This window comes from Nelusetta ayraudi, unplaced genomic scaffold (genome assembly GCF_046127955.1).
Source record: "Nelusetta ayraudi isolate G7.1 ecotype Tasmania unplaced genomic scaffold, CSIRO-AGI_Nayr_v1 ptg000005l, whole genome shotgun sequence".
In the NCBI taxonomy this organism is placed as follows: Eukaryota; Metazoa; Chordata; class Actinopteri; order Tetraodontiformes; family Monacanthidae; genus Nelusetta; species Nelusetta ayraudi.
In genome coordinates, this window is record NW_027466055.1 from 9995388 (window position 1) to 10020269 (window position 24882).

Below are 24882 nucleotides of genomic sequence, written 5' to 3' on the forward strand. Positions count from 1 at the left end.
TAATTCACTTCTGAAAGTGATTTGGAACGACGCGAATGTCGCGTCTGCGCTGCTTCGCCATGTTTGTCTCCACTGCTGCTCGCCTCGCATTGTAAAAAGGGGACCATTCATTTAAAAATCCATCCACTGCTTATCAAACAACGCCATCGGTGCATTCACATTCTTTCCATTTTATCACAAGGCTGGATTATTACCCTCTAAAGACAGATTCAGATCAGAACACGGACAAAAAAAGAGGACTAAAAGGCTGCGGCTCTTGAATTTCTCTCTTTCTTTTCCTTCCCCTCCCTCCTGCTGCGGGTTTCATCACGGCGTCCACATTATTACCGAGCACACATCAAAGATTCCCAATCAATCTGCTCAGTATGCGCGACCGGGACGCCGGACCGGCCGTCGCCGGCGCCCCCTCCCTCCCTCCCTCTGAGAGCGTCGACGCGTTTGACTGATGTGGTCAGTCGATCCCCCAGATTGTGGCTAATCATCGTTACAGCGGCTGCTGAAACAATGACTTTCCTTCAGCTTGCTCCTCTTCTAAGAAGGACACGGGGGATCTGGCGGGTCTCTCTCACTCCCTCTCCCCCTCTCTCATGGTGGCTTAACACTTGAGTCTGGATTTGAGGAATTAAGGCAGGCTTGGACACAACAAAATGTGCACTCTGATCATCCATCCAAGTCATCAAGTCCGCTGCTGCTGCTGCTGCTGCTGCTGCTGCTGCTGCTGCTGCTGCTGCTGCAGCTGCTCTGGCTCGCACTGTAAACTAAAGCTCATGAATTATACATCATCCAGCCACAGATATTGTTTTTTTTGTTTTTTGTTTTTTTTAAGGTGTGGGTTCGGGGGGGGAGGAGGGGTGAGAGGAAAAAAAAAAAAAGAGCGTGATGGAGTTTCTCCACCCGGAGGAGGAGAATTTGATTTTCACATTTATAGCAACAGGAAACAAATGATGACTGCTGCACATTCCTAATAGGGAAACAAAATAAATATAACACACACACACACACACACACATGCACAGGAGGGAGAGGATGAGGACAGATGCGTGGACGGCAGCAGGGGATGCGGGGGTGGGTGGGGGGGGGGGGGTGGGATACTCAAAAATGGACAGTGGATTATGAAAAATGACTAGTGGCTCGCAATGCTTAAAGGTTAGGTCTCTATTACACAGAGAGCCAAATGTCAGCAGAGCCCCTCGCTCCCCCCCCCCCCGAACCCCACCACCAAAAGACCGGACTGTGATATTAATGGAGAGTCGTGGGAGAGAGCGCGAGCTTCCCCTGACTGAGCTCCTCCTCCGCCAGACGCATCACTCTTGTCTCACTTGTCAGCCGCCACCTGCCGCACGCAGCGCCAGCATCTACACAGCTAAACGATGGAGAGAATATAACGGAGGGCCACCCTGGTCGGCGGTGGAACGGGCTTGGAGTGCAATGGAGAGCAGAATTACCGTAGTACTACACGTCCATAATCCAAGGAAGCCAAACTCCTTCTGCCGAGGACGCATTACCACAATGCTTTGCTTTTCTCCCGCCTGCCGCTGATTTACTTTTTGGGGACGACGGTAGCGGCATGAAACCACGGAAAAGCGACGGTTTTCCAAAGCCGGCGAGCGACGTTATTGGTTCTTACGTTGTTTTTCTCGACGCCGCGACCTTGCGCGGGGGAAGGCAATACAAGATGCGTCGCGAGCGCGAAGCTTTGAGCGCAAAAGACTCCCTCCGTGCCGTCGCCGCTCCCCTTTTGTTGTCTCCTCCGCCGCCTCCGATTGACGCGGAAAACAACAGCAGGCCGGAGTCACAGGAGCCGGTGGGAGAGCGGCGGCCGCGGTCGAGCCAGAGCAGGTTGCGGCGTTACACTCATTCGTCACTCAGCCTTAACGAGAAAGGAGCGGAACACAATAATCAATGCCTTGGTGGGGGGGGGGGGGGGGGGAGGAAGAGAAATACCCTGATTAACACGGAGGACATTATGATTCTTGGAGAAATCTGTCCGTCCTGCAGCAGCCAGCGTTTTAAGACTCTTTTTTTTTTCTGGCAAAAACATCAGCGACAGGCCCGCCTCCTCTTTTATTTACGCTTCCTGTTTACTACGGCCTGGATTCGCAGCGCTAATTGGAATTTCATCAGAACGTTTTCATTTTGGACAGTCGCAGCACAAGGCGGCTGATGAGGAAGCGAGAAAGTCGATCGTTTCCACTTAAAAATCATTCTGACAGAAAAATGATGGCCGTGGGGGGGGGGGAGCGAAGCAGTGAAATTAAATCAAAGCCCGAAACAAAGAGTGTAAAAAAACAAAACAAATCATTTGTTGGTCTTGACCTCAAACCCACGTTTAAGGCGGCGTTGGAGCTTCCGCCCATGTAATCCGCGACAAGACTGACAGGGAACATTTGCTGGAGGAAGAGACGTCCCCCCCCCCCAGCGGGTGAGCGACGAGATGATTTAATGTATTTTCGGGGCGACTCATCAGTCACACGAGATGCAAGATGGCTTCTGCGCCGGGCGGACTGCGGATTATTTGTGAGCGATATTATCGTTATTTATTTATCTATTTTTTTTCTTCTCTTGCCGGGATAAAATATACTGTGTCAGGCAGCAGAGGGTGGAAGAAAGATCCCTCTTAAAGTATTTTAATGAAGTCCCAAACGTCGCCCCACATGCTTCTTTCAAGAGCTGGGGGAGAAAAAAAACCAAAAAAAAAACACAAGTCCTCCAGAAGCCCTGCTGTCCCTTCAGTGACTCCTAGCATGGCTTTTTTCCAAGGCATAGAGCCGAAGAAAAAAAAAGACCAAACAAGAAAAAAAGAATCAAAGGTGGCCAGTATCAGGCCCCGACGCCGCTAAAGTTAATTTCAGTGATTGAAATCGTTTCTGAAGCGACGATGAGCTCAGATTATGGTCGATTAGGAATCTTTTTCATCCCACCCCGAAAAACTAGTTAAGTCAAAGAATAGTTTTGCCAACCTGGTGCCAAAAAAGGTACTTTAATCACCATCACATAATTCATTTGCAATTATCCCTTCACTGATAAATCTTTAGAAAGAAAAAGAAAAGGAAGAAAGATAATAAGAGGAGAAAAAAAAAGTTCCAAGCAACACCATTATAGTGAAAAATCTCTCTCTCCCTCTCTCTCTCTCTCTCTCTCTCTCTCTCTCTCGGTCTTTCTCTCTCTCCCTCTCTCTCTCTCTCTCTCTCTCTCTGTCTTTCTCTCTCTCTCTTTCTCTTTTTTAAGGGGTGGGAGCAGTGGAGAGCATCAGAAGCCCAGTTTTAAATTAGAGCCAACACATTTTCCTCTCAACAATGGCGGGGAGCAGAGAGTGGGGGTGGCGGGGAGGGTGGACAGCCAATTACTGGAGGACGCCGCGTGTCATCTTGACACCGCGTTCGGGTTCTTTCGGCGGCGGAGGCGGCGCATCGGGAGCAGCAGACGGGCGCTGCCGCCGCGGACACGACCGCAGCTTAGCCTGGTGTCAGCGCGCTAGACTAAGACCAGCCTGACTGTAGTTTTACCAGCCTTAACCGGCTGGCAAAAGCCACTTTATCACTCATCACCTCATCTGCCGCCCCACTTTATTGTCTAATCCCAGATTAGGCAGATTAGCGGCGATGGACCCTGTGTTTCCATGACCACCGCTGCTGTGCGGGGCCCTGCTGAAGTTCGCCGGACTGCACGATGCACGATGCGGTGAGCTGTCGTCAGACACCAGCTGGCACGTGTGAACACTTCTGTCAAGGATGACAGATTTCTATTTATTTATTTATTTATGTATTTATTTATTCATTTCTTTGCCCATAATGCCCATTTTTGAGGTTGCTTGGTAAACTGGTGCCATGTCCATCGCCACCGGCGTTCTGCCACGACACGGATGTCACCACACTGACAGACACTTCCTGTTTCTAACCCCCCCCCCCCATGAAACAAAACTGCAGATCTCAAAGTGTGTAATATTTGGAGATTATGAAGAAGAAACAAGTGGTTACATTTTAGATTGCAGTATGTTTCACTCCCCCCCCCCCCCCCCCACTGAGTTTGCCAGTGAACTACGGTGGCCTGCCCATCCAAACCCTCGGATACCCCTCGTCCCCCTTCTCCTTCGTTGGTTTAATTGAGGACACAAGTGTTTACAAAATTGTACTGTGATTATACATTTTTACTAATGTATTCATGAGCAGTATATTGTTATACTGGTATTTTACCAGAATATAAAAAAAAATCAGGCCAAATTATACACATTGGACCTTTAAATAACATTATAACAAGACAGACTGAGTTTCTGATCTGCCTCTGTTTTTTCAGTAATTCTACCACAGTGAAACTTCACCATCAGTAGCCATCAGTAGCCATCAGTAGCTAACTCTCAAGAGACACCTCCTGTCTGTACTGCGGCTGTTGTTGGCGCAACACTTGAATGCAAAAAAAAAAAAAAAACCTTTGAAACTGTTTTTAATAGACAGGATGTTTTTTTTTTTTTACTTTGACCTCGGGCACCCTGAAAAAGTCCTGCGCTGCATTTTCTCCAGAGGCTCCGGTTCATTGGAGCTGTTGCAGAGCAGAGAGGCAACACAAGTGCAATCCAGTGGACAATTAAGGCGCACACTAAGGTTTAACACAGCACATCAGGATCAACTAGCACGGCAGACCCAAGACCGGTCATGCACAGGTCAGGTCGTCTTACGCTACTACAGAATTATATTTCTGTCAAATATCAGGCAGGCCGTAACATATTCACAGCAGGAGGCTATTTTATATCCCAGTTTTAGTACTTCTGCACAGAGTCGACGACCGAGAGCCATGCAGGCAGGTGTGAGCCAGTAGAAAAACAACAAAAACCAACAAAAAAACAGAAAGAAAAAACAGCCAAGGCTAAAAACTGTCATCTCCTGAGGATGTCAGAGCCTATAGCGCGCACACACACACACACACACACACACACACACACACACACACACACACACACACACACACACACACACACACACACACACACACACTCCTGTGTTCTCAGCAGTGAGATTCACTTCCTCCAGTCTCACACTTTTGACAGTTTGGGGGCGTAAACCAAGGAGTTAACCAGCCCTCTTGTGATTGGTCTTTATCCGACAGTGAACAAGCCCCCTTTTCTGTGTTCATGTCCCCACTTTTAACTGGCTAAAAAAAAAAACACCAGAGCTGAACAGATATATTTTTAGAGATGTTTCAGACGGAACTACAGTCTTTCGTGGATAAAATATTTTTTTCCTTTAATCTTGTGACATAATACCGTGAGAGCAAAATAAAAATGTGAACGCATAAATGTAAGAAATGAAAACCGAAAAATTATTATGAAACTCAATGTCAGGGCGGAATTACATGTTTAGCAGGACAGAAGCTTTGAAAATATGCAATCGCTCTTCTGGAAGGTAGGTCAAGAGGTAGATTACGAGATAACACAGTAAAACAAAAAAAAAAACAATGTCTGTTTAAGAGTCAATGACTTAATCTTTGCAACTGAACCGTCAGTATTTCACTCTTCAAACTGCATCTTGCCTCAGAGGACGTGCGACCCGGGACCGCCTCACTTTGCGAGTGCGTCCCGCAGACGGTCGTCGCCCCCGCCGTCTGTTCCCGTCCTCGCTAAATCTCTCTTCCTGAGCCTCCCAACCTTCCCGAGGTGCCGCGCCAAAACCGTGCAAACAGCTTGAAGGGAGGTAATGCGGCGAGAGGCAATAGGTGAGAACTGCTCTAACCTATTTGGCAAATGGTCCGTCAGCTAATGCCCCGGCGCTGCTCTATTGTCTAATCCCGCGGCTGAGGCCTCTAAAAGGATACATTGGCCTAATAAGATGAATGGGCTCTGACCCCGGAGCTGCTAAAAGCCAACCTGGCCAATTTATCTGAGTGACCTCTAGTCTTGGTGTGTGCGCACACACACACACACACACACACACACACACACACACACACACACACACACACACACACACACACACACACACACACACACACACACACACACACACACACACCTTTCTTAGAAGCCTTGCGGGCAGAATCAATACACGCAGAGGTGAAATAATCCGAAAAACAGGCTCCGTCCAGACTTTGGGATCCAACAACACGCTGCCCATTACGTCCAGAAATGACCAAAAAAATAAATAAAAAATCAAAGTCTGATTTCCCCAGGCGGGAGAAGGAGTTGCATTCTGTTGCACTTTAAAATATTTATACTTATCCGCCGCATCAGTCCTAATGCGATCAGGTGTTCCTGAGTCGCACTGCGCTAATGTGCAATAGTGCTAAATGGGAACTCATGAGTCAAAGTGTTACGCACAAAAAAAAAACCACCAATCAGGGCCGTTGAGAGGTCCGGCAGTGGCGCCGCACGTTCGGAGGGGAGAATCAGGATCTTTGCCGAGTGAATTAAGCATTCCGTTTCATGTCGTGTTTGTTGGTGTTGGGTTGTGCTCAGATAAAAGGGCCGAGCTCGGCGGGGTCACTGCGGGATGCCAAGGAAGAAGAGACCCTTTCTTCCTAACAAGAGAATAGCGCCTCCCAACACACACACACACACACACACACACACACACACACACACACACACACACACACACACACACACACACACTCGGAGCGCGAATCAGTTTACATGCGATACAATATCAATCGTTTGGCCTCAAATCCATAACTGCAAAGTGCTTAGGTTTGCATTGGTGATTAGATGAATTGAACGGAGAACAGTGGGTTACTTGAGAATGGGATACCTAATGCCTCCCCGCTGCCTCCGGAGTGACCACACTTTTCAGGATGCTTTGCTGCCGGCGCTGGGCCAGAGAGCTTCTGTGTATTCTGATATCATTCATTTTTAATCAGGACTGGAATATCCTTCCAAAAACCTTCTCGCGTGCACCCTGTCGGACCATTAGACTTTCTATTTTTTTTTTTCTCCCTCCCTCTCTCTCTCTCTCTCTCTTTTCGCCACATTTCGCCCCCGTTTTGTTGAGTACTAAATCTCTAATATATTCCGAGCGCGGCGCTGCTCCGTCGGACGGTGCTCTCGCCGCTCTCCAGCCTTCGCCCTGCTTGTTTTCGGCGGCTCTCGCGCATTCCACCACCGTAAGCGTCGTCGTCCGACGCCGTAAAAGCTTTTGACGAGCGCACGCAGCGAGAGGGGTTTTTTCTTTCTCCGCGCGACAGCCGAGCGGAGAGGACACGAGAGCAAGAAGGGGAGGGGAGGGGAGGGGAGGAGAGGGGCGGAGCTGGCCGGGGAATCTTCTTCTGTGGTATAATGAGTTTGACAATGAAAGTGACACTGCGTCCTCCCCGGACCTTGTCGTGTGATCAATCATAACAATGGCTCACCATTCCCTCCTCTGGATACTGACCTTTTTCCCTTAAGGGAAGACGGCGTGTGCAGGTTTGGGTGTGTGTGAGTGTGTGTGTCTATATTAGTGCTTCTCTGGGCTTCCTCGTAACGTCGCCTCCTTTCCCATCAGCCCTTGAAGTCCCCTACACAGCTATGAAAGTGTCCTTTAATGGGGGAACGTCTCTTTTTTTCTCCCCTCGTTGAAAGGCAAAAAAAAAAAAAAAAAGAATAAAAAAAATAAGTCGTGAAAAATGCCTAACCGGGAAAATACCCGTCAATCTCGTCCCGCCGTCAGGCTTCCTGAGCCCGTATAAAAAGGCTTAGAAACAAGGCTCACGTCTGTGTTTAAAACCCCGGCGCTGACAACCGCTAACAAGGTGATCTGATGCGGCGACGCCGATGAGGAGAACTGCCAAGATTATGCTAATGTCGGCTGTATTTTAAGGCCGGCCCCTCTCATAGTTCGGCGCCCCCGACTGACGAGTGATGGAAGCAGGGGCCGACATGCACGGGGGGGGGGGGGATGACAGCGTTGAAGGGATCCCGTAGGCTTTAACTGGGCCGGGACGTCTCGTCAGCCCGACGCCCAGTTTGGCGACGAGCCGCGAAAGAAAACATTGGAGGTGAATCGCTGAACTCCTCCAATTGCGTTTTTAATCATGAATGGACGGAAAGTACCGTCTGAATGGACGTTACATTAAAGTGAGAGTAACCATTAATAACAACTGTGAAAAATTCCTTGGATGAAAAAGAAAAAAATCTCAGCCAGAGGTTAGAATGCACGCCAGATAAAAATAAATGTCAGAAAAATGGATTTAAATCCATCCAAAAAGGAGATAAAAAAGAGTGAAGTTTTCACATTAAAATTAAAATTTGAAGTAATGATGTCAATGGGTGGAGTCTTTCTTTTCCAAATAACCCCATAAAAACAGTGACTGCCATCCTGCGATCAGGTTTTCCAACATTTCCCGATTATTAATATTAGAGGCGTCGCCCGACAAAATCAAAAAGGGAATCCTTTGATTCCGTCCATTGTTTGAGCCGGATGAAATGCTCACATGATGAAAACTCCATGAAACCCCATCTGACACCGGAGCTCCTTTAATTAAACATTTATTTCTGTATATAAAAGAGTTAAACGCGTTCCGGCTGCCTATGAAAGAGAGAGTGAGAAGAAAAAAAGATCCAGCGCTGTAATTTGCAGTTAAAATGTTCTTTTAATTGCATGTGCAAGAGAGAGGAAGAAGTAGAAGAAAAAAAAAAAAGATTGGAGCCTATTTCAATTTCCCAACATGTTTAATCATTACACTCGGCCTCATAATTCGCCTCTTGATTTTTACATCAGGCCCCGGCTGTGTTCTTGGTGGGGCTTTTTACATGGAGGACGATCCAGACTGCTGGAGAGCACAACCGCAGCAGCCAACAGCAATAAACCGCATTGTTTCCTTCTTTTTTTTCCCCCCCACCCCCTTCTTCTCATCGCTCAGACGCACCTCGCCTTTATTAATAACTCCAATCAGAGCGCCGTGTGATGCTCAAGGACTCGTTGGAAGTGCGCGGACAAAGGGGCTTCTTCATTCAGGAACAGGAGGCGACCGAGCGGGCCGGCGAGCAACAACAAGCCGGCTCCTTTTTCAGAGACATTCAGATGAGATCGCAGATGAAGAATCACCTTGACTTTCTTTTTTTCTCTGTTTCTTTTTCTCCCTTGCTCCCTGCTTTGATTGCCAACATGAAATACAGAGGACGGCGAAAGGTCAGAGCCGCGGCGGCGTTGCAACAACAACAACGTGATATAACAAATATTTGCCCGCGTCCCGAGACAGTTGTGGAGAGAGACGATGTCATAAAGGGAAGAAGACGTGGACCCGAGCTGGTCGGTGGTCCTTCGGCGCTTCTGGGGGAGCAGGAGAGGAAAAATTTGTTGAAGAGTGGAAAGGCTTCATCGCTCCATTTCCTTATTTTGGCCTCTTCAAAATATCTTTGGCCGCATGTTTGCACAGCACAGGGCCACAGAGCAGGAGATGAAGGGAAGAAGGGGCTGTCATGGCAACAACTGGACCGAAGGGGGCCCCCGGACCAGAGAGGGCGGAGGAGCCGATGATCCTGTCGGAGTTTTAAAGGCCTGGGTTGGTTGCGCAAGGAAGGGGACACTGGCATCAGCGCAATTCTTTTTTTATTACACACTTGCCGTTGTGCGTTCCAGTGGTGGGAGGGTTGTGGGGGGAAACGCAGTCAGTGCATAAGTAGACATCAGTCGTACACGCAATTAAGGACTACACAATTGGACCAACATGCTAATCTGCGGTGCTTTTGCGTCCATTGGTATTCATTTGCTGTTTCCGTGCAGCCTGGTAACACAATCACTCAATTAGAGCGGCTGATGAAATGAAATAAGCCATTTTCTCCAGAGGACGGTAAATAGTAGTCCTCGTAATTGACGACTCGCCGAGCAATCCTAACACGTAATAAGTTGTCGCGCGATGAGACCAAGCGAAGAGTTCGGCGTTCGTCGTTGTACTAGCGTGCAAGTGCGACGGCCGGACGAGAACAACTGCTCAGCACCGGGCTGAAAAAGTCTGTCATTCTGCTGACTTCTGCTGTGCAAATTTTTAGCAGGTGAAAATTGTTAGCGTTAAGGTTTTTGAGTTGTTGTCGTTTTGATTTTGCGAGATGGCTTCGTGTTTTTTTTATGACTGCTGGTCTAGTAAAAAGACAATAGAGTGAAAATATTATTTAAAAATTGGGACATCGTGTCTGAAAAATTATGTTGATATTCTCAAACTACTGAATAAGAATTCTAAAAATGTACCGAAATGGCAATTTATTCTGCTGCCCATTATTTAATACAAATATATAAAGAAACATCCATTTAAAATGAAATTAAACAAAATCATGTTTGAAGATGCTACAGAAAAATCACCCAAAATTACATTTTACGCTAAATCACATTCATCATGGCTATCCCGGCTCTTGGCGCTAGTGGACCGTTTGTTCCAATTTCATGATAATTTATTCATTAATTCTTAGAAAAACAATCCAGTAATTTCACTATGAACCAAGAAAAGGTGTATTTAAGGGTAGTAGGCTCTCGAAAAAAGGAAGAAAAAAAAGAAAAAAAAGAATGTTGCCTTCACTTATTAAAATGCAAATTAATACAGCCAGACACTGCAAAGTCTAATTAGATGATCTCCTCAGCGGGAGGTAGCCACGGCGCAAGTGGGATGTTTTGTTTTTTTTCCAGCTTTTTTTCATGCACCGTGTGCTGCTGTGGCGCTGATGCGCGATGCATTCGAAGCACCAAGCAAGAGGCCAAGTCGGGCGGTGAAATGCGTCCAGTTTGACGCGCAGGTCTTCAGGTTTGTCGCCTTCTAAAAGGTGCAAAACAAGGCACCTCAAGACCTCCTGGGGGCGACTCCAAAATAGGAACCACGCTGACAGAGAACCAACACCTACCACCACCACCACCACCACACTCGGGCGCCACATCTGCTCCGGCGCTGGCAGGAGCGCAGCCCGAGCGTTGAGGACAAGTGATGACAACCCCAGCAAGTCGCTGATGAAACCGTTTCCTCTGCCAGTTTCAGAGCCGATCTTCAAAAAGAAAAAGCAAACATCACAGATGGCCGTCCCCTTTTGACCACTGCAAGATAAATAAATATGAAATAACCACCACCACCAACAACAACAACAACAACAACAACAACACAAACCAAACGCACACCCAACTCCTCTGATGTTATTTATTGCTTTGGTGCTCCACTCGGTGCCATATTGCATTAAGAGCGCGGCAAGACAGGATTCGTGCAGGCGACGATCAATAGGCAGATTCCACTGTCACCGTGCAAGACAGGATCTGAGGCTGAGTTTGACAGATGGTGTGTCACCTTCGTCAGCATGACGTCCCCTCTGTGTCTATCTGTGTGTGTGTGTGTGTGTGTGTGTGTGTGCGTGTGTGTGTGTGTGTACGCGCGCAGGCGTCTTTGCATGATTTTTTTTTATTTTTTTTATATATAATCTTCGACACGGTGCGAGAAACAAAGTCAGACGCTCCTGTTTTGGTGTGCGAGAGCGAGATGAAGGGAGAAAATCAGCAGCGAGCGAAGGAAGGCGAAAGCGCGCGCACGCACAGACACACAGGAACATGGCGGAGGGCGTCTGATACACTTGCATACTCCCACCCAAAAAGCCTTTGGTGCTCGCTGTGCTACAGCACACTTTGACTCCTCCGCTGATTTAATTAACCTTTTACTGGCACAGACACACACACACACGCGCGCACACGCACACAAATGAAAGCGCGAGCCATGTTCCACTGTAAAACAAAAAAAAAAACAACTCAAAAATATATTTATAAAAAAATTTTAAAAAAAGGGGGCATTGGAGGGATTCGAGTCACACAAAATGCAATTACGTTTTCTCTTTTTTTAACACGTCCTGTTAAAAAAAAAAACAGGCCCGGACGTGACGGCGCCCCACGAAGTGTGGCGCCGCTCGGCTCATCCGCCATGAAAACATCAAAGGGAGGCAATTTTTGCTGCCTTGAGAAATGACTGTGGACAGAGTCGGGGAGGGCCGCAGCGAGCGACGGAGCCTTAACCGAGGATGACAGGTGCTGCGGCGGGAGCCCCGCCCCCCCCCCCACATCCCCCACTCCCTCGCCCCCTTCTCTCCTAACCAGGGGTCAGCAGACACGTAGCCACCCCCCCCCCACTCCACCCCCGCGGCCGAGGTGCTGCAGAACAAGTTGGTGCTGAGCTTTTTTCACACCCTATTAGGGAGCCGAGCGGAGCGGGCAGGGCGGCGCTGGCTGGGCTGCTCGTTGCTCTCGCTCGTCTTCCACGAGCAACATCGTATCGATTCTCAGAAGGGAAGGGAAAAAAAAAATCATGTCGACTTTGGCAAAAAAAAACACGCGTCACGGGCAAAAACGGGCGGGGCGTGTCGACGTGTCAGTCTCGGGCAATGAGAGAAATATGATTGAATTAGATTTGCAGGTAATTATTGCCAAATGGTGACTGGCAGCTACAGCCCACGCTGTATTTACAGACATAAATCTACATTATTGAACGCATAAATGAAGATTGTGGGAGCCGGGTGGCTGCTTTACATAAGACTCAATGACTGGCTCCGTGCTGGAGTGAGTGAAAAAAAACAAAACAGAAGAAGAACAGGTGACCTACATTCTAACCTCGGCAGACCGACGGCTCCTGCTACTTCCGTAATTCATAATTCACAAGCGGAACAATGTTTTAGCGCTGCAGCCTTGGACCTCTTTGTTAGGAAGCAGCGGCATCAAAAAATATGTCCATCTTTGTTTCAAAAAATGATTATAAAAAAAAAAGTGCTGCTCTCCTGTAGTTACAGTAGATTTTTTTTTTTTTTTTTTGCAAATGAAATCGGACTACAAGCGTGTTGCTCATCATCTGAACCTACAGCAGCGCCGTGGGAGTGACCGGGCTCACGTGCAGCAGCTCCATTCTGGCAAAATTTAAGCAGCAGTTTGTTTGTTTGGTTTTTCATCCTCCTCTTGTGTAAAAATAGAACTTGCCCGCCACACAAAGTTCCAAAAATCACAGCAACATCCTGCACACGTCAGGCAAACAAAGTGGTGGGTGTGTTTGTGTGCACGCCAGCGTGGGCGCGCACGTTGCGGAAGGCAGAAGTTTGGCTGAATATCGACTGGAGGAGGTGGAGGTATTAATAAACGCGCGTGGAGGGACAGGACGGGGAGGTTGGAGGGGGTTTTCATTACAAGAATATCACTTTAAGTAAGAAGCGATTAAACGTTCATGCCAACGGGAACGGATGAGCATAATATTTTTAGAAAATGACCCCCAAAAAATGATTCAATCGGGGGCCAAAATGACCTTAAATAATGATTTTTCTTTTCAAGAATCTTTTACATTCTGGGTCAGCGTCAGCGTCACTGTGTGGCGTTCAGGTACCACGTACCTTGAAGAGACCCTCTTTAGCTGTTGGGACCAACGCACACTGTTGGGAGTCCAATCTCCTCAATGCAAGGGGCGAAATAAATAAATAAATCTAACACATGTTAAACAATCAATCAGTTTTACATCAAGGGATGCTGTCAGTGACGGCAGATGAAAAAAAAAAAAAAAATCAATAACATCTACTTAACAGATGTCTCCGTATCACTTCTTCCGAGAGTTTTCGATTAAAAACATCCCGCAGCTTAATGCGGCGTGATTATAAAAAATTAAAAAAAAACGGTGGCGGGAAGACAGAAGGGGTCCTTGGAGCGAGGCGAATGGAAATAAAGACGACGTTTGCACAAACGACACAATACAGTGCGCTTACCCTATGATTTTTATTTTTTTTTTTCTCCTTAGCTGTCTAGCAGCCTGGCTGACGGCTCTCTGGGCGGTTGCTTTCCACTCTAGCGGAGCATCGAAACTGCGTTTAACCTCCGCGGCTGCCGGATCGTTCAAACGAACGCGCGGTCTCCGCCCGCGAGAGGCGGACCTCTCCGCTTCCGGGACGGCCGGCGAGGTGAAAGCGCCCGGCGCAGATCACGCAAAGGTGCAAGACGTGCACTCTGGCAGTTTTTACGTGTGTCGAACGCTCGGCAGAACGGGGGCGAATTAGAATGAAATATCGAGTTCATTTATGAATAAGTGGCGCCGAACGGCCCCTCGACGGAGCTCCCGCGCGCATATTCACTTGATGGAAACCTCTGGATGGGTCATTTCTCTTAGCTGCTTCATTAAAGAGTGAAAGTCAAAAGTGCAATGTTCTATAACGGCGCCCCCTCCCCCTCCCCCACCCTCCAAAAAAAAAAAAAAAAAAAAAAAAAAAATGGGAAAAAGGGAATTATGTGTAAATGTGCCGAGGTGGAAGAGTGGCGAGGTTTTATTTTTCGGAGGTTCAGATTCTAAATGAAGCCAGGTTCAAACCAGGCTGCTGAATCCTTTCAACAGACTTAAAAGGAAAAAGAGTCAAGTTCAAATTGACATATTCTATCAATTTTGAACAAGGTACACAAGGTTCACAGCATTTATCAGAAAAAAAACAACATGTGCAGTGAGTCCGCATTTACTCAGCGGCAGGAATCAAAGGGTTAAAATGAGTGCCAGAAAATGTGTATCAGAGGTTTACGGCTGAGAAGGAGGATCTGAGAGAGTCTCCTCACTGAGCGGGAAAACCGTCGTTAGCGTCCGTCGCACGTGTACAAGCGACATCCAGACACGTAGCCGCAGCGCAACGACACTGACCTTCACATCCCAGGTAAACACACACCTGTTCTCTGGCAAGTCTCCGTTCATTGAATTAGCTCGACCAAGCTAGCGGCGAGCAGTTAGCGAGCGCGCTAGAGCCAAAACCTCTGGGTGCGACACTCGAGGGGTCAGCGGAAGAATCGGGTCCACCCGGGGACACGGCTTCACGGCCAGTAAGCGCGGTGGCTATCACAGGAACCAGAGGTCGTGTTCGGAGCGAAAGGTGGGCGACGCCGTAGCACCGCTAGCGGGTTCAAGAGTCCGCAGTCGACCCTCCTCCAGGACCAGCTCACTATCGTGACTGCAGCTATTTGGGAATATAGCGACGTGTCTGGAGTGTCAGAGCAGAGCAGAGACGCCACTTTCAGGGCGGGAGAGGGAGAAAAAAAAATGACGGCACTTGAACGCAACACGCTTTCCCCATTTCTATTCCTTCCTCTCTCCCCCTCTCTCTCTGTCTCCTCTCTGTCTCTCCGTGTCTCTCTTCCGACGTTCCGGCCAGGAAAGTGCGATCATGTCCAATCATTTTAACCGCTCGCCGCTCTCCGGCATCGTCACTTTCCTTAAAGCAATTAGGGCCTCGCGTCGCGTCGCGCTCGTACCGTAACGGGCGGCCGGGCCGGGCCGGCGCTGATGATGAATGACGGGCGGTGTCAGGGACACTCGGGATCAGAGATGGAATGTTGATGATTTACGCCGAGGAAGGATAACTGCAGCGGCAGGGGAGGAGGAGGAACATTACTGACTTAATGCAGAGGCAGCAAAGAGGAGGAAGAGGAGGAGGAGGAGGAGGAGGAGGGGAGGGGGGAAAAAAAAAAAACAGACCGCAAACACAAAAATCAACAACTCTTGATTGCTTGTTTTTAAGAATGTAAATCCGAGGACGGTGTTTTTTATTTTTTTTTATTTTTCATTTTTTGCCATCCTCCTTACGCCCGGCCGCTGCCACGTGACAGGGGTTGCACCCCGCTGCCTTCAAACAGAGGAAAAAAAAACCTCACATCTCTCAGGTTTCTTCTCCTCCTCGCCGCTCACGCACGCCGGCAAATTTGCACTTCAAACCGTTTAATCAGGCATTGTGCACGGCCAGTCGAGCGCCGCGGAGAAATTCCACCGGCCGAAAAATCTCCGGCCGGGGCGCTCGCGCTCGCGCACACAAAGCTATCTTTGATGATGCGCTCGCCCCTCGGGGGAAACTTTATCAAACTGTGCCTGCCCCCCCCCCCCCCCTCTCCGCCCCCCTGCGGTGAAGGACCAGGTGAGTCACAAACCACTCAATCCTCCCCCCCCCCCGCCCCCCCTACCCTCGCCTTTTTTTTCACACGCGGAGACGCCGCCGTGCCTTTGATCCCTTTCAGAAAAGGTGGCAGCCAAAAAAGCCTCTCAGGATACACCCCCCCCCCCACCCCCACCCCCTCCCGTCCTCAACCAATAGGGCCTCCACTGGGCTCTCGGCCAATCAGCTTCTTGTCTCCGGCTCCGGCCCTGTTCCAAACGCCCTCCGAAAAACTGCCGCTCCCCTCCATTGCGGCGCAATAAAAAAAAGGCATTTTTCGATGGAAAAAAAAAAGGGGGGGGGGGGCAGCCGGCTCTCAGACGAGCCCCACTCACCCATCTCGTTGTCCGACTTATTGTCCATTTCCGTGTCGGTGAGCGTGAGCGCCGAGTTGGAACGGCTGGACAGGCAGGAGTCCTGCCCCGACGACTTGGCCCCCGTCCCCCAGAGCGCCATGGTGCGTTCCGGCGACGGCGGCTCATGGTTCTCGGCGGCGGAGACGGGCCCACGGGCGTAGCCGCCGAGCGGGTGCGAGAGCCCCGTCTCGGGGCACGGCGCCAAGCCCCGGCGAGGGGGCGGCGGCTCGCAGATCCCCAGCTGCCTCAGCGAGAAGGTCTGGCCTGCAACGGGAGAGCGGCCGTAAAGTTAACAAAGCGGGAAACGGTCGACGGCTGAGAGGAGAGAGGCGCTGCTTGGAAAATGGGAAAAAAAATGCAAAGGGGAAAAGGAAAAAGAAAGAAAACGCTGGACCGAGCCTGAGAGCAGGGGCCACGGAGGGGGGGGGGGGGGTAATTGCTGAATTAAAGCCTCGGCAGCGACCTCCGCAGCCGCTTAACACCAACTAATCAACTCATCTGGAATCTGAGGAAATTTTTCCTTTCAGCCGCATCACACTGAAGCTCACAGTGTAATCTGGTTACCCGGTGACACTTTAATAACCACCAACTTTAATTAGAACCAAATAAAATGAAGTGACCCAGAAAATCAAGAGCTCTTGTTTCATGCAAATATCAGATGGAAATGTAACAACTTCCAGTTGATTACTGATAATTATTTCATTTCTGTTTCAGAATTCACTTTATAAAAGAAAAACAAAAAACAAAAACACAACTTCAAAAAACATTTGCTGTTTTCTTTATTTTGAATGACTTTAGGCTCTGATTCGTCTCGCTGCACCCAAATTATTGCAGAGCCAGGCGCCGCAGCATCCAAAGCAGAACACTTCCTGACTATTTTTAAAGGAGACACGGGAATATTGCCAGTCAACCAAAATAACTCCAGTTGGCTATATTAGAACGCTCTGGCATCCAAGCAGTCTGAATGAATCACCCACTGCACCATCATCATCATCATCATCATCATCATCATCATCATCATCATCATCATCGTCAGCAGCAGCAGCATCACTGTTATTATCATCACCGAAACCCAGCCCTCATTTTATTTGATATCAACTTATGTTGAACCTGGTTTTGATGGTGGGTCGCCATTACATCACGTCCCATTTAATTCACTTCATAATAGGAATTATTAGTTCTATTAGTACATTAGTTCTATTATTATTTATTACCTGTACTTTTTAAGGTCAAACATTTTTATCTTGTTCAAACCTGTCAAAAAATACTTCAAGAAAATGTTGCCTAGCATAAAAAAAATGCTAGGAGTATGTAAAAAATGAACAGCGGATCTTGGTCATTTGCTAATGTGGAACATGATTGCTGCCATAGTGCAAACAGTCACGACTATATATGGAACCAACTAAATAATAACTATTATATGTCATATCCCTTTTATAATGTAAGCGTTGAAATGTAGCAAAAGCTAATTTAGCTAATTCAATAACTAGAACGCAGCTAGCAAAGGCTACACACACACAGAAACACACAGGCACACTTTCCATTTGCAAAAGGAAAGTATTGGCCAACAATGAATAAAAAACTCGCTTTTACTCACGAGCTTTAAACGTTCATTAACTCTAACACGGGCGCTAATTAGCGCAGAGGTAATGAACAGGGAGGTAATTGAGAGACGGCTCGTCTTTGAGTGCCGTAAAATGAATAAACTGCAAAAACTAAACTAATCCCGGCAATTTTCAGCAGCCAACTACAGACGACACCACCACCACCACCACCCAATCCCCTTCCCCTCCGGTCACTTTAAATCAGCCCGGCTGGATGAAAACATTTACCACGTCAGTGGTTTCTCTTGCATGTTTGAGAAAAGGAGAGCGATCTCGTTTAACATGATACATATCGTGTAAAGTAGCCCAAGGTTTCACTCTGGCACCGCAATTCTGTGGTAAACGATGAAAAGGATACAAGTGCATCTTGCTGGGCCTTGGTATTTAATTCCCAGCAAAAAAAGAAAAAAAAAAAAAAAAAAACAAACTCTCCTGCACTATCATTTATTTAATAATTTTGGTTTTGAACTGTCAAAATTCAGCTGATTTAATTAAATATATATATAAGGAATTTGCTGTATTTTTTTTAAAACAAAAGAAAAACAGAGCTGTAACATTTTCTCTTTAAAATTAGATGACTGAAAAATGTATTTTATTTTAATTAATAAAAAAAAAAAAAAAAAAAAACAGCTGAGAAACGGCTGTGAAATTGATGATGCGAGCTTCTTTCAGCAAAGCAGAATAACTTAAACAACCCCGGCATTCACCCGGAAAGCAAGTCAAAAAAAAAACAAAAAAACAATCCTCTGTGGTGGGAAACATATATACATAGATTTATTCATTTTTTTGATTTTTTTTTTTGGGTGACTCACCTGGCCGGGCGTACTCGGCGCTCTCCTTGTGCACCATCTCTTTGACCCGGCCGCCGAACAGCATGCGCGACGGGTCATGGTCGAAGGCCTGCAGGGTCTCGCTGGAGCTGTAGGACTTCTGCGTGGGCACGCGGCAGGCTCCCTCCTCGCGCTCGGCCGACGAGGCTGTGTAGCGGCGCTCCCGATCCTTGTCTCGCTCGCAGTACCTCTCGCGCTCCCTCTGGCTCTTGGACAGCGAGCAGAAAGGCCGCTGCTCCCTCACCCGTTCCATGCTGCCCGCATGCTGGGCTTCCCGGCTCCCTCCCCCCTTGTCGTCGCCGACGCTCTCCCGAGACGCTCGCTACTGGATTATTTCACTCCTCCTGCTCCTCCTCCTCCTCTTCTTCCTGGTTGTGATTCTAGCCTTGTGTGGGGATTTTTTTTCCCTCCCCTTTCTTCTTCTCTCCCCCTCTTCCCCACTCCTCTGCCGAGGCTCAGTCAGTCAAAGCTCCTTCCAGTCCGAGGTGACCGGGTCCTCCAGCGCCGTTCCACCTGCAGAAAGAGGGAAGGACACAGATCTCAGATAACGCTAATCCATCTGCTTCATCTTGAAAAAGCACACACACACACACACACACACGCGCGCGCGCACGCGTACGTACGCCCCTTTATTTTTCTCCCCATCCCCTCCTGCTGCCACACCCACGCTCCACTTCCAGGCTCCTGCAGCCTCACCTCGCAAACCCCCAACATGCACAACCTCCATTTTCAGAATGAAATAACCCTGACATCGCCGTAGTTCTGCACTGGCCTCCAAATTCAGAGCAGAGCCCGGCTAAGAAAGACCGTCGGGCTCAAATTCATGTTTAAACTCAAGCATTGGCTCGCAGGTGGTAAAAAAAAGAGATAGATCACATAAGAATATACATTGTTTTCCAGAAGGGTAGCAGGATGAGTGGGCGGAGGCCCATGTTTCTTCATTAGCTTGTTAGCGCGCTCGGTCCCTCGGTGGCAAATCAGATGCTCGTTAATAATAGATAAATCAATGAGGGGCGCCTGGCAGTGACCGGTGACTTATTGACACAATTATCCCGCGCTTTTAATTTTTAATTTAAACTATAACTTAGACGGGATCGGCGCTCTGATTAGTCCCCTGGCGTGCGCGGCATGCTAACAGCAGGATGGAAGGGGTCTGATGGAGGTTGAGGTTGAAAGAGGTTGATGGAAGAGCTCTGCAAATAGTTTAGATTTTTATTTGGGAACCCTGTAAAGATCTTTTAATCAGCTATTTGTGGATGGGCATAAATATTGAGCTCTTCTCTTTGACCTTCCTCTCAGGTTGAAAATGTTTATTCTTCAACATTTATCAAAATGTTTTCTACAAGTGGATTAGTTTTTTTTTTTATTATTTCATTGAACGTATTTTGTGATGGCCAATTTTTATTTATTTATTTTTTTCCCTTTTTACTCTACTCTACTAAGTACTTTACTTGACCTTGACTGTTTAAAATATTATAATATATATTTATATATATATATATATATTATAAAAAAAAATTGATGTTGAAAACGTAAAAAAAATAATTCAAATTGGTGAGAAATATATAATATTAATGATAAAAAAAAAATTGCTGTCAGCTGTTTCTATGGGATTATTTAAATTTTACATGTACACATTTTAAAAGGGAGATTTTTTTTCCTCATATTTTACACATGAGGAAATTTGAGCAGACTAACAATGAGTTAGGCCAATAAAACCATAATATTTGAAATACGGACAACACATACAATTTCTATTAAGAAATAATGGGAAAATTGTCCCTTGCAGTGCAGTGAGTGCACCAGCCAAACACTTTAATTTCTACACTTGGCTGGATTCTATTGAAATGCACCAGTCAACCACTGTGCTTACACAATGAACACAGTGGGGAAAAAAAAAAGATATTCCAAAAGAAACTTTTTCATTTACCTGCCCGTGACAGGAATAAAATAAAATGTCACACACACACACACACACACACACACACACACACACAGAGAGTTTGCAATCATCCCGTGCCGTCTACACGCACTGACTGAGGCCTGAACTGGTATTTGGGTGGGTGGGTGGGTAGGTGGGTGGGGGAGGGGCGGGGCCATCTGTGTGCACGCATGCATTTGATCAGAATTGAAAGATTCTAAAGAATGGGCTCTCAGATGTGATTCAGGGACCCCCAACCCCAAAATAGAACTCTTCAGCTGAATGTGGACGGAAGCCCCCTCACATGTCAGAAGTGTTTATTACCAGCCATTTTCCACTGCCGCCCTGACACGCAGACACGCACGTGCACACACTCGCACGCACACACACACACACACACACACAGGCGTGCACACGGCACTTTCATTTCTCTCTTGGCTGAGCTGTAAGACTAGAGTATCAGGCTCCTTCTTTCCCCAGATGAGATCCACTTCGTTTCACATCAAGCATCAAGGAAAAAAAAAAAGAAGAAAAAAAAAAAAAAACCTTCCAGAGAAGCTTCAGATGGCGCGGCATCGCCCGCGCAACTAAAAGTACCAACCACGGGGACACGTCCGACCCACAAAATAAATAAATAAAGAGAAAACAACCGCCTGGCCCAAAAAGCAAGACAGGAAAAATGCTGCAGCAGCTGCAGGTGGAGGACGAGATGCAGCAGTAATGAAAACCCTGTGCTGCTCCGGGCCTCCATCAACTTATTTTCCCCTTGCATGCCTGCTTCTCTGCCTGCCTGGCTGCCTGTCTGTCCATCTGTCTGTCTGTCTGTCTGTGAGAGTCACAGGATATCATCCTGCCCCCCCCTCCTCCACCCCTCCCCCCTCCTCCCTCCTCCCGATGCACTGAGATGCAATCAGCGACAAGCTCTCGTGCAGCCCCAACACCACGCAAACTTCCGAAGCTCGGCTCACACACACACACACACACACACACACACACACACACACACACACACACACACACACACACACATTTGTTTTTTTTTCCCTTTTTTACAAGACGTGCTACAGGACATCTCACTCACATCTCATCACTTTGCAGGAAACTGTCCAGTCGTGCCCCCAGACTGGCTGATTAATGTATGGAGCTGAAGGGTGGGGGTGGTGTGGGGTGGAGGAGGAAGGAGGGCCCGGGGGGGGGGGGGGGGGGGCGCTCATGTACATGAAGACACGCCCCCCTGCAATTAGGCCACACCCATGTCTTTATGAGGCTTGTAAACCCCCCCCTCCTCCTATTCCTCTCCTCACCTCCCGCTGAGACTGGAGGCTCTCTACTCCTTTGCCTCCCTCCCAATCAGATTTGTGTCCTAATCAGCCATAAGCCTCGGAGTGACCGCCCACACCCCGGCACTAAAAGGAAAGAAGAAAAAATAAAAATTTCCGCTTCCCTCCTAAGGGCCTGAAGACGGCGACACCATCGTCGTGGTCGGGCTCATCCACAGTGGCCCCCTCGTGTTTGCGCACGGCGCCCGAGTGCACCCTCGGCATACAAGAGACACATTCACGGTAGTTTAAATGACATACCAAAGGTCAGGCGGGCTCCTGGGGTGTGTGTGGGGGGAGGATGAGTTCCAGGCAGGCTCTGGATTTCAAAGGTTTTAACCAGCAGTGTGAAGTAGTCTACTCAGAGCCGAGCCGAATGAAAGCCGCTCTGCCTCGCCTTGATTATGCAAGATCTGCTCGCAGCAGCCCTTCTGAGGGCGGAACAGTGAGACAGAAGTAGCGGAAACTTAAAGTTAAATATATAGATATATATTATATATATATATACATTAAAAATATATATATATATACATATATTTTATACATATATATATATATATATATATATAAATATATATATATATATATATATATATATATATATATATATATACATGCATTAAATATATATATGTATATATATATATATAGATGTATATATATATATATATATAAATATATATATATACGCACATATGTGTATATATATATATACACACACACAATGTAGATGTTTCTGATTAAGTTGGAAATAGGGGGATTTGTATGTTAGTTGAAAAAAAAGAAGTCATGAATTTTTTACTGAAAGCGTGCTCCACTTTCCCAAGTTTTTTTTTTCTGTTTTTCCCCGCCATCATTAACTTTGTTTGTTCTCCTTCTCCTCTTCTTCTTCTTCTTCTTCTTCTTCTCCTCCTCTCCTCTCCATCCCACCCCCCCACCCCCCGCCCTTTGATCGTGCAGTTGAACGAGGCCAGTCCGTCACCCGTGACCAGTCTCACGGAATGGGCGTCCGCTGCCAAATGAGCGTCACACGGGGGTCCTCGGTGGGTCGGCGGTGGGGGGGGGGGGGTGAAGCCGGTCGGCAGGGCGCCGGAAAGACACGGGCTCCACCTGATCTACGCACGGCCCCATCCCGACGACTCCCGCGGCGGGGGCCGGCTACGACCCCCCCGTCGCCCTCGACACCTGCCGCAGTCCGACACACCTCTGCACTCCTTCCGAAGCGTAAAGCCATAAACCATCTGTGTAATACGGCGCGAAGAAACGCGTCCGAGTCAATTGGCTCTTCGGGGCGGCTGAGCGGGCTTCAAGGAGCGGATGTGAGCTCGGCTTGTTTCATGTCTGCCACGCACTCCATCATCAAAAGATGGGCGCGGGCGCGTTTCATGTCGGGCGACTCGGGATTTGGGGCGGGCGTGGTGGGACGACGAGCAGGGGCGAAGGCGTCTTTTTAAACCAATAAGCCGTTTCATACAAAGTTAATTGATTAGGCAAGTGACACACCGTGCGTGATTTATCAAAGGCCCCAAAAAGACAGTTTTGATGTTTGGAGCAGGGACGCGTATCAAAAGGAGCCGCTTTCGAGGCGCAGACGACTCAATTAGTCGGTTTGCCAATACCTCAAATTGACGGGAAATGACCGAATGCCGAATCGTCAACGACCGACGGACAGTTTGAATTCACAAAACGTTCATTTCCTCTCCTCCCTGCCGCACGTCGAGCGCGCGTCACTCCTCGCCGTTTAGCAAAACTGACCGGCTATCGCGTTCATTTGAACCGCGGGCTAATGAGCGGAGCTAGCGGCGGCGTCACCTCGGGAGAGAGGAGCTGTTTTTCTCGCCACTTCACAGAGAAAAACAAGTGTGAGAGTCGCGCCGAACAGGAGCCAACCGAGAACACAGAGCTAATTGACGTTGCGTCTAATTCTCCGAGTGCATCGTGAGAACGATCAAGTGTCAAACTTTTCTTCGCTCGCAATACATCGGAGACCAAAGACGCGACCGAGTGGAGCATGTCAGGCTTAATTAAGAATCAGATACTCAGTGTTGTGTTTAATTTGCTTCATGAACCCAGCGTGGGATTGACTGGACTTGATTTAATAGATGGTTTCCCAGGAACATGTTTATCTGCAGACTGACATATCGGTGCAGTGAAGGGAGGCAGACACAGTTACGACACAAATTGCCTCTAAGCTTCACAATGGATGCCATATAAAATTTGGTTTATTTAAGCTAATTTAGAAATACATTTGCAAACACTTTCACTTTTTATTTTTTAATCTAAAGTGACCGTAGATTAAATTTCCATGCACACAAATATTCTACTTTTCTTGTCCTTGTTCTAAATAACACAACATTGCAGTGAAGCCACGGCTTATTATTTTTTTTTTTTTTGAACAATTATTTCTATTTACAAACAGCTGCATGCGTATTCGGATTGCTGTAATTTCCTTCTTTCCTTCTCGTCACTCCCATTGTATACCCTCGCTGCAACATTAGCACCGTATTGTTGTGCACGCTATCCAGTGGTGCACAAGTGGCTGGCCACTGACGCAGTAGAGACTGTGGGGGGGGGGGGGGGATTAATTGATGGGAAAGAAAATTTTGAAATGTCCCGCAGGTCTTTTGAAAAATCACGTGTGCTGACAGAGAGAAGCCCGAGTCCCCAGGATGAAACAGTGGCAGATGTGAGCAGCGATAGCGCTGAGTGCCGCAAAACTGCGGGAAAAAGGTACATTTTTCCAAATATACTGCGTGCTCAAAATGCTCCTAATTCCCACTTTTATTTTCATGACCCACACCACTCTATTGAGAAAATCTAAAATTCTAAAAAAAAAAAAAAAAAAAAAAAAATGAAATGAAATCTGTCCTGAAATTACTGTTGACATCAGTTCCTAATTAAATTCATTGCTGCGATACATGTTTGGATTTATACCACACAAATTGCTTTTCGCAAATACTTTGTTGCCCTCATGAGGATCCGGCAAACTACAGCTTAAT

The 24882-nt window shown here is 47.5% G+C and overlaps 1 protein-coding gene across 4 annotated transcripts in view; it reads right to left on the reverse strand.

Moving 5' to 3' along the window:
• LOC142878541 (teneurin-3) overlaps window positions 1–19126 on the reverse strand; it is a 136683-nt gene extending 117557 nt beyond the window's left edge. For all 4 annotated transcript variants that reach the window (XM_076012375.1, XM_076012374.1, XM_076012373.1 and 1 more), the window contains exons 1-2: window positions 18626–19126; window positions 16189–16473 (exon numbers count right to left, since the gene is read on the reverse strand). In XM_076012375.1, the coding sequence (XP_075868490.1) occupies window positions 16189–16473; window positions 18626–18896 (556 nt within the window). In that variant the 5' untranslated portion in view covers window positions 18897–19126. The remainder of the gene's footprint in view (window positions 1–16188; window positions 16474–18625) is intronic.
• Window positions 19127–24882: the final 5756 nt, after the last annotated feature.